The 10,731-nt window shown below is 45.1% G+C and overlaps 1 protein-coding gene across 1 annotated transcript in view; it reads left to right on the forward strand.

The window, feature by feature from the left end:
- Nucleotides 1-10,513, forward strand: part of LOC147526298 (E3 ubiquitin-protein ligase RNF38-like) — a 126,536-nt gene extending 116,023 nt beyond the window's left edge. Inside the window, exon 9 of the mRNA XM_086630134.1 lies at nucleotides 10,451-10,513. Within this exon, the coding sequence (XP_086486260.1) occupies nucleotides 10,451-10,513 (63 nt within the window). The remainder of the gene's footprint in view (nucleotides 1-10,450) is intronic.
- Nucleotides 10,514-10,731: the final 218 nt, after the last annotated feature.

Here is a 10,731-nt window from a genome sequence, read left to right on the forward strand (position 1 = left end):
CCCCCTCAGTGGGATGGGAGGAGAAAATTGGAAGAAGAAGAGTACACGCGGGTTGGGATAAGGATGATTTAATAGAACAGTGCAAAAAAATGAGAAAACAGTAATAACAATGACAATATTAACAAAAAGAGAGAAGTACAAAACGAGCAGTACAAATCTTCACCACGCTGACCATGGAACCTGGAAGCCAGAACCCCCACATGCCCAGCCCACCCGTGATCAGTGAAGATGCAAAAAAGCCCCTCTCTCGACTAGCTCCCTCAATATATACTCTCTGGGCATGACACCATATGGTATTGAATAGCCCTCTGACTAATTCTGATCAGTTGCCTGAGCTGTGCTCCCTCCCAGTTTTCCTGTAAAAGGTTAACTCTATCCCAGCCAAACCCAGGAAAATAGGGGATGTAATATACGCACTCAATGTCATGTTCTTTGACACAAGTATGTATAAGTTTGTTTCAGAAATCAATCCCATTGTCTGACTGTCCTAGTTTTAGCTGGGACAGAGGGGTTTGTTTTTTTTTAACAGCTAGAAAAGCTCCATGTTTTGGTTTTACTCAGAGGCTCACTCTGAGAAGAACACTGATAACAAGCTGCCAAGGACTTTTCAGTGTGCCGGAGTGCAGAAGCACGGCGGGATAAGGGGGGAGCATAGATGGGACAAGGGGGACACGATTCCCCTTGTGATTTGTGTGGAACTTAAGACTGAGGGCCAAACTGGCCAATTAGTATTCCATATCATGCAGCGTCATGCCCAGTATAAAAGCGAGGGTCAGATGGGAAGAAGGGCTTTTGCGCTTTGGCTTTTGCGCTTTTGCCGCTTTTGCTCTTTTGCGCTTGCTGTGTTTTTTTTCGCTCTATTGCTTTTCTTTTTTTTTTCCTTTCCTCTCTCTCTCTCCCAGTACTCCCACTCTCGGAGTACTATCTCTCCCTCTCTGCCCCTCTCTATTTCGGGGCCTCGCGTTCGTCCGGGATTTGCAGTTTTCGGGACGAGACGGGCTTCGCATACGAGGGGGTGGTGAGCACCTACATTGTATTAAATCATCTGTATTAAATCACTCTTATCTCAACCCACGGGTTTCACGTTTATCCTTTAATTCTCTCCCTCATTCCTGGGGGTGGGGGAGGGATAGTGACCGGCTGTGTGTGTGTGGGGGGTGGTTCAACCTAACCCACGACACTGACTCAATTCTTTCTGGGGTGCTGTCCTGGTTTTAGCTGGGACAGAGTTAGCTCTTCTTTTTAGCAGCTAGAAGAGCTCCGTGTTTTGGTTTTACTCAGAGGCTTGCTCTGAGAAGAATGCTGACAGCGCACTGATGTTCGTAGTTGGCACTGAGGTCTCAAGGACTTTTCAGCTTGCCGTGTTCTTGCCAGTGTGCAGGAGCACAACAGGATAGGGGGGAGCATGGCGGGAAGGGTCCACGACTCTCCTTACGATTTGTACTTGAACTTAGTATTGAGGCCAAACTGGCCAATTAGTATTCCATATCATGCAGCATCATGCCCAGTATAAGAGTGAGGGTCAGTCGGAAAGAAGGGCTTTTTGCCCTTCTGGGACTCTCACTTTCGGACTCTCAGAGTGCTTTCTCTCTCTCTCGCTCTCTATTTCGGGCCTCCCATTCATCCAGGATTGCGATATCGGGATTTATCTGTTTCGGGATCATTAGCTTCGGGAAGAGACGGGCCTCGGTGAAGGGGTGGTGAGCAATTACACCGTACATCACTCATTTGTATATATTTATCCTTGTACATATCCGTACATATATATATATCAGTAGCGGTAGTAGTAAATTGTTCTTATCTCAACCCATGGGTCTCTTTTCTTTTTCTTCTTTGATTTTCTCCCTCATCCCTGGGGGTGGGGGAGGGTGAGTGAGCGACTGTGTAGGGTTTGGTTGCCGGAGCAGCCTAACCCACGACAGGTGCCATGTCAACACAAGACTTGCTTTTCAAGGCCCAGAATAGTATTCCGAGCAGTGGCATGGGGCACAACATAGGTTTCCAGCCATCCAGTAATTGCTTCCACCATTGCGAGCACATAGCGCTTGCCCTGTCGGGTTTGTGAGAGCATGATATACTCAATCTGCCAAGCCTCCTCATATTTATGTTTTAACCAAAGTCCTCCATACCAAAGAGGTTTTAACTGTTTGGCTTCCTTGAGTGCAGCACACATTACACATTTATGGATAACCTGTGCAATAGTGTCCATAGTTAAGTCCACCTCTCAATCACGAGCCCATCTGTATGTTGCAATTCTTCCTTGAATAGCCTGAGGTGTCAATGGGCACAAGGAGCTAAAAGTTTTTCACCTTTATATTGCCAGTCTAGATCCACCTGAGCAACTAATCTTGGCGGCCTGATCCACCTGTTGATTGTTTTCATGTTCTTCTGTGGCCCAACTCTTGGGTACATGGGCATCTACATGTCGTACTTTTACAACCAGCTTCTCTACTCGAGCAGCAATATCTTGCCACAACGGGGCAGCCCAGATGGGTTTGCCTCCGTGCTGCCAGTTGCTCTGCTTCCATTGCTGTAGTCATCCCCACAGGGCATTTCTCAACATCCATGAGTTGGTATATAGAGCACTGAGCACTTTTCTGGTTCGGTAATGTCTAAAGCCATTTGGATGGCTTTCGCCTCTGCAAACTGACTCGATTCACGTTCCCCTTCAGCAGCTTCTGCGATTAGTCATGTAGGACTCCACACAGCAGCTTTCCACCTTTGATACTTTCCTACAAGATGACAGGATCCATCCATGAACAGGGAATATTGCTTCTCATTATCTGGTAGTTTATTATACGGTGCGGCCAATTCAGCACGTGTCACCTCCTCCTCTGGTGACGCTCCAAAATCTTTGCCTTTGGGCCAGTTCGTGATCACTTCCAAAATTCCTGGGTGATTGGGGTTTCCTATCCGAGCCCTTTGTGTGATCAGTGTGATTCACTTACTCCATGTAACATCAGTTGCACGATGTGTAAGAGGAGACCCTCCCTTTGAACATCCAGCCCAGCAACGGCAGTCAGGGTGCCAGGAGAAGCTGTGCTTCAGTACCAACCACTTCTGAAGCAGCTCAGACTCCTTCATATGCTGCTAATATACTGCACATGGGTCGGTGCAATCTTAAGCACAAGTACAGGCTGGGGAGAGAATGGATCGAGAGCAACCTTGAGGAGAAGGACTGGGAGGTGTTGGTTGAGAAGAAGCTCCACATGAGCCGGCAATGTGCGCTTGCAGCCCACAAAGCCGGCTGTATCCAAAGAAGCCTTGCCAGCAGGTCGAAGGAGGTGATTCTGCTCTCATGAGACCCCACCTGGAATATTGCATTCAGCTCTGGGCCCCTCAACATAAGAAGGACATGGAGCTGTTGGAGTAGATCCAGAGGAGGGCCACAAGCATGATGAGAGGGCGGAAGCACCTCTCCTATGAAGACAGGCTGAGAGAGTTGAGGTTGTTCAGCCTAGAGAAGAGAAGGCTCCTGAGAGACCCTTCGCAACCTTCCAGTACCTAAATAGGGCCTACAAGAAAGCTGGAGAGGGACTTTTTACAAGGGTATATGGTGATAAGACAAGGGGAAACGGCTTTAAACTGAAAGAGGGAAGATTTAGATTAGATTTAAGGAGGAAATTCTTCATTCTGAGAGTGGTGAGGCACTGGAATAGGTTGCCCAGAAAAGTTGTGGATGTCCCATCTCTGGAGGGGTTCAGTGCTTGGGCAATCCCAAGCACAAATACAGGCTGGGCGGAGAATGGATCGAGAGCAGCCCTGAGGAAAAGGACTTGGAGTGCTGGTGGATGAGAAGCTCAACATGAGCCGGCAATGTGCACTGGCAGCCCAGAAAGCAAATCGTATCCTGGGCTGTATCAAAAGAAGTGTGGCCAGCAGGTCGAGGGAAGTGATTCTGCCCCTCTACTCTGCTCTCGTGAGACCCCACCTGGAATACTGTGTTCAGCTCTGGAGTCCCCAACACAAGAAGGACATGGAGCTACTGGAACGAGTCCAGAGGAGGGCCACGAAGATGATTCGAGGGCTGGAGCACCTCTGCTATGAAGATAGGCTGAGAGAGTTGGGGCTGTTCAGCCTGGAGAAGAGGAGGCTCCGGGGTGATCTTATAGCAGCTTTCCAGTACCTAAAGGGGGCCTACAGGAAAGCTGGAGAGGGACTTTTTACAAGGGCGTGTAGTGATAGGACAAGGGGCAATGGATTTAAACTGAAAGAGGGCAGATTTAGATTAGATATAAGGAAGAAATTTTTTACATTGAGGGTGGTGAGGCAGTGGAACAGGTTGCCCAGAGAAGTTGTGGATGTCCCATCCTGGAAGTGTTCAAGGCCAGGTTAGATGAGGCTTTGGGCAACCTGGTGTAGTGGAGGATTTCTCTGCCCATGGCAGGGGAGTTGGAACTAGATGATCTTTGAGGTCCCTTCCAACCCTAACCATTCTATGATTCTATGATTCTCAATTTAACAGGCTGCCAGCTTGAGTAAAAAACATTGATAACCACCCTCTGAGTGCAGCCTGTTACCAATTTCCTACCTATCTTGCTGACCACCTATCCAATCTATATCTTGCTTGTTTGTCCAGGAGAAGTCTGTGGGAAACAGTGTTGAATTCTTTGCTGAAGTCCAGGTAAACAATATCCACTGTTCTCCCCATGTTCACAGAAGATGTTATTTTGTTGTAGAATGTGATCAGCTTAGTCTGGCATGATTTGCCCTTGGTAAATCTGTGCGGGCTTTTCCCAATCACCTGCTTCATTTGACTTGTAATAGTTTCTAGGAGGACTTATTCCATTTCTTTCCCAGGGACTGAAGTAGAGCTAATGGGCCTGTAGTTTCCTGGGTCCTCTTTTGTGCACTTCTTGTAAATGGGTGTGACATTTGCCCTCTTCCAGTCATCAGGGACATCCCCTGATCTCTATGACATGTAGTGATGGAACAAGGGGCAAAGGATTTAAGCCGAAAGAGAATAGATTTAGATTGTGTATACGGAAGAAATTCACTGTGAGGGTGGTGAGGCACTGGAACAGGTTGCCCAGAAAAGTTGTGGATGCCCCATCCATGGAAGTGTTCAAGGCCAGGTTGGATGAGGCTTTTAGCAACCCAGTCTAGTGGAAGGTGTCCCTGTCCATGGCAGTGGGCTTGGAACTAGATGATCTTAGAGGTCCCTTCCAACCCTAACCATTCTATGATTCTGTGGTTCCGTATAATCTCTTTTTAGTTGGAGTATAGTAGGCTTATGATTCTCTGTACCCCCAACTCCAAAACCCTAGGTGTCGACCTCAAGTGTCTCCTGGTGCTTTTTGCCAGAGACTCCGAGTAGGACCATTCTTCCCTGTTTCAGTGTAGAGCACACTTTTAACATCTTGTCCTGTCTGGACTGATCCAAGGGCCACTGCATAAACTATTTCTTGTTTAATTTGTTCAAAGAATAGTCATTGCTCAGGGCTCCATATAAAATCATTCTTCTTTTGGATCATTTGATAGAGAGGGCTTACAATCTGGCTGTAATCTGGGATATGCATTCTCCAGAAACTCACAATGCCTAAGAAATCTTGTGTTTCTTTTTTGTTAGTTAGTGGAGATGTCATCCAGATCTTCGGATAACCACGTGTTTCTCAGGTCATAATAAATCACCTCTCGCATGGCTAGTTCCATCAGGTACTGGATACCTCTCTGTATGTTGACCCACTTGCCTGGATTACATACAATCTCTTCCTTGTAGGGATAACTTTCCCTTACAGCTGCCAGGAGCCATCTCCAGAGGCTGCGGACTTGTGTCCCTTTTCGAATCGCTTCATCAATGCCTCCATTCCGAGCGAGGAATCTCAGCTGCCTGGCTTCTCTACCATCTAAATCCAGGCTACTGGCCCCATTGTCCCAGCATCTGAGCAGCCAGGTGACAATGTGCTCACCTTGATGATGGCTGTAAACTTTTCTAATATCTCGCAGCTCATTCAGCGATAGAGATTGAGTGGTTGCCATCTCGTCTTTGAGATCTTTCTCTCTCTTCCACCAAGTTCTTCCTCAGAGGGAAGTGGGACGTTCTTTCTCTTCCATTGTCGTGATGGCCCTGCTTTAGAGTGGCCTGCCTCCTCTTCCTCTTCTTCTGTCTCCAGTTTTATCTTGGCTCTCTTCCGCCGAGTTCCTGCTCGAGAGGAAGCAGAAGGTTCTTCTTCCTCCTGTTGTGATGGCCCTGCTTTCTCTTCCTCTTCTTCATCTTTTTCTAAACATGCTGACTTTTGTGTAGATTTCCTTTTCCTTATGGGGGCAACTGATAACAGCATGGACCATGCGATGCCTCCTATTTTTTGAGTAGCTGCAGTACTTGTGCTCAAGATTTGAGTAGGTGTAGCAGGTGTCAGGGTGTGAGTAGTTGCAGTGCTTGTCACAGGGATATGAGTAGAGCACCTGCATTTGCATTGAGCACCAGTAGCAGAAGCCGAGGTTCTAGTAGCTGCAGTGCTTGTCCCGGGCTTGAGATAGCAACTGAAGTAATACCAGTAACAAATTGGTAGATATTTCTAAATGTTTGAGTAACCTTTATATACATAATTAGACATACATTTAGGAGACCTTGCAACAGGATTATACTGGTTTGACCATTCCAATGATATTCAACATTCTCAGAATTCTCCAAAGCTTTTGTAAATGGTCTGGAGGGGGAGGGGAAAGTGAAATGAGACTTCCTCCTCATGTATTGGCTCTCCGAAGGGAAAAAGCTATGGGTGTACTTGGCAACAATGCCAGCCAGGTGGTGCTTAAAGTTCATAAGGGAAGTCCACATGGCCACCCCTCTCTCTGCACCACTGAATACAGATATAGAACTGGCCCCAACACCCACATTTTTATCAGCACCACATAGCACAACACAACGATTCTCTTTGTCAGTGGAATATCTCTAACCCTAGGTCACCACTTGAAGATATCAAGCACAGTGGCAAACAGTATATATGGCCAATAAGGTGCTAAATAATACAACTTCAAAAACAACTCTGAAAGCACATAAAACAACATTCTGGCCATGGACATCCAAGAAAACAATGAATGTTTATAGCAAATCTGTTTTAACACACTCTGGTCAAGCATGTCGTTATCTCAACCCTTTGTGCCTCACATTGAATGCCAAAGACGACTGTCGGTTTAACCCAGCTGACAACTAAATGCCACACAGTCGCTTGCTCACTCTCCCCCACCCCTGGGGAATGGGGAAGACAATTAAAGGGGAAAAGGGAAGGAGACTTGTGGGTTGAGATAAGAACAATTTAATAATAATGATAATGCAAAATTAAAAGTAATAGTGATAAAACAAAAATAATAATGTATGAATATATATAAAATGATATAAATATATACAAACAAGTGATGCACAGCATAATTGCTCACCACTCGATGACCAACTCCCGTTCCGTCCTGGCAAACAATTTTGAAACACATAAGTCAAAGAGTTGTGGTCAACGGTTCAATGTCCAAGTGGAGGCCAGTGACGAGTGGTGTTCCTCCGGGGTCGGTACTGGGACCAGTGCTATTTAACATCTTTGTTGGAGACATGGACAGTGGGATTGAGTGCACCCTCAGCAAGTTTGCAGATGACACCAAGTTGTGTGGTGTTGTGGACATGCTGGAGGGAAGGGATGCCATCCAGAGGGACCTTGACAGGCTGGAGAGGTGGGCCTGTGAGAACCTCATGAAGTTCAACAAGGCCAAGTGCAAGGTCCTGCACGTGGGTCGGGGCAATCCCAAGCACAAGTACAGGCTGGACAGAGAATGGATTGAGAGCAGCCCTGAGGAAAAGGACTTGGGAGTGCTGGTGGATGAGAAGCTCAACATGAGCCGGCAATGTGCACTGGCAGCCCAGAAAGCCAACCGTATCCTGGGCTGTATCAAAAGAAGTGTGGCCAGCAGATCGAGGGAAGTGATTCTGCCCCTCTACTCTGCTCTCATGAGACCCCACCTGGAATACTGTGTTCAGCTCTGGAGTCCCCAACACAAGAAGGACATAGAGCTACTGGAACGAGTCCAGAGGAGGGCCACGAAGATGATCAGAGGACTGGAGCACCTCTGCTATGAAGACAGGCTGAGATAGTTGGGGCTGTTCAGCCTGGAGAAGAGAAGGCTCCGGGGTGATCTTATAGCAGCTTTCCAGTACCTAAAGGGGGCCTACCAGAAAGCTGGAGAGGGACTTTTTACAAGGGCGTGTAGTGATAGGACAAGGGGCAATGGATTTAAACTGAAAGAGGGGAGATTTAGGTTAGATATAAGAAAGAAATTTTTCACTGAGAGTGGTGAGGCAGTGGAACAGGTTGCCCAGAGAAGTTGTGGATGCCCCATCCCTGGCAGTGTTCAAGGCCAGGTTGGATGAGGCTTTGGGCAACCTGGTGTAGTGGAGGATTTCTCTGCCCATGGCAGGGGAGTTGGAACTAGATGATCTTTGAGGTCCCTTCCAACCCTAACCATTCTATGATTGTATGAAGTCCTGACACCGCAATCCCGGACAAGTGAGACGCCCAAAGAGAGGGAGAGAGAACTCTGCGAGTCGGAGAGAGAGCCCTTGGAAGAGAAAGAGAAAGTTCCCAAAAGAGAGAATTTAACTTCCTGGTCAACCTTCATCTATATACTAGGCATGACATTGCATGATATGGAATACTCCATTGGCCAATTTGGCCCTCAATCCTAAGTCTGTTTAAATCATAAGAGGAGTTGTGGGCCCTTTGTCTCAGCTATGCTCCCCTCCAACCTGTTGTGCTCCTGCACACTGGCAAAACATGGGAAGCTGAAAGACTTGCCGTCTCAGTACCAACTATAAATATCAGAGAGCTACCAACATTCTTCTCATAGTGAATGCCAGAATTAAACCAAAACACAGAGCTCTTCTAGCTGCTAAAAAGAAAAACTAACTCTGTCTCAGTCAAAACCTGGACACATAGTTTTAGGTTGTGTTTAGGGAGTGGAGTAAAATAACTTTTGCACTTTAAATTCATGTTCCATGTTGATAAACTCTGCAAGGGAACACATTATCATAGATAAATGTTATTAAAAATTACTATTTCATTATAAGCTGGTGATACAACAATACAAGGCATCAAAGCAAACTTTGACTTGTCTACATATGAAATTTGGATTTTTGCCTGTCCTATAGTTATAAAACCCTACCATAGAAACACTTTTTCAGGTAATATGTGATATCCAGGTGAAAATTCATTTTATACTGAATTTTGTGTCTATATATTAAACTACATTGAGAAAAAAATCCATGTTAAATAAGATTGAAGACTCATGAAAGAGAGGTTAAACAGTGAATGGGACAAAATTAATGAGAGAGAGATTATCCTTTTTGCTTCTCAGTCTTTTCAACTCTCAATTTTATCGTGTTTCACAATATCTAATTGTTTATTGTTATCCTAACTCCTTGAGTCAAAGGAATACATGAGAAATCTTTTTTTTTTAAAGCAGGATTTAGTCATAGTTCCAAAGGCAAACTTGAAAACATGATCTGTATTCCCCCTGAAGGCTCAGGCTGTAAATTGTTTTCTTCTAAATGTGGTTCACTTCAGCTAGAAAATTTGTATTTAATGTTTCTTATGATTATTTCAATCCATTGTGCAGCTCTTTTTGTTACAGAAAGTTAGCTTGCCTGAAGGAATAGCAAGTTAAGAGAGGATACACATTGCAGCCTATGATGCATTATGTGCACCTAATTCATCTTTACACCAGTTATGTTAAGATGCAATGAGGAATTAATTTCATGAAATACACAAGAACAAGTAGTCAAACAGGAGACCAGAGATGCTGTGCAGCCTCTGTCCTAGATATTTTCAGGACCTAATGGGAGAGAGCCCTGAGTAACCTGGTCTGACCTTACAGCTGATCCTGCTTTGAGCAGGAGGCTGGACTAGAGATCTCCTGAGGATCATTCCAACATGAATTATTATATGAATCGATGTATTCTCAACACATTTTTCACTGAAAGGCTAAACTTAAAACTTTTATGCATGTTCAGCTTTGGAGCTGTTTAGTCAGATTGTGTTGTGCCTGTTACTAAAAGCCCTTCTCTTTCCTCCCCTCGCTCAGCTTTCAAGCTTTGGCCAAGCCTGCATGATAGACTTCTGCTCTTCTGCTGGGATAATGGGGTAGTGGGAGCCTAAAAAGCTGTTATTCATGACAAAGAGCTTGTAAGACTAGGATGCCCTAATATGAGGCACTTTTTTCAATCTCTGCCTTGCTTCTCTAGTGATGGTGGGTTTCTCTGCCCACTGTATTTTTCTTTTGAGTTTACAAAACTTTTAGGTCATTTTCACATACTCTCAAGTAACAGAAAAAAGGTGCATGCTGGGTTTATCTTTTTTTTTTTTTGTCCCTTTTGAGTACTCTTGATTACTGTGAGTGGCAATTTCATTTTGTTTCTCTTAACAAGTGTGTCAGTGCATTAAAATTTCTTTTATTTCTGGTTTTACAGGCAAATCGCACCTGTCCAATTTGCAGAGCTGATGCTTCAGAAGTGCATCGTGATTCAGAATGACTAATCTAAGAGCACAAATCTGATTTGGGTGTTCCTGGTCACATGTATATATGAACTATCCATTGAACTTACACATGTGGCTTCCAGCATTCCCTTTACATAAAAGGGTCAATGGACATTTCTTTGCATTGTGCAACATAATTGATTATAAAGCTTATAATTAGTCTTCACAATTGTGGGTTTGCTATACTAACTGTGTGATTTGAACTCCAAAGATG

The sequence above is a fragment of the Tauraco erythrolophus genome, chromosome W (assembly GCF_009769465.1).
Source record: "Tauraco erythrolophus isolate bTauEry1 chromosome W, bTauEry1.pri, whole genome shotgun sequence".
NCBI classification, from domain to species: Eukaryota; Metazoa; Chordata; class Aves; order Musophagiformes; family Musophagidae; genus Tauraco; species Tauraco erythrolophus.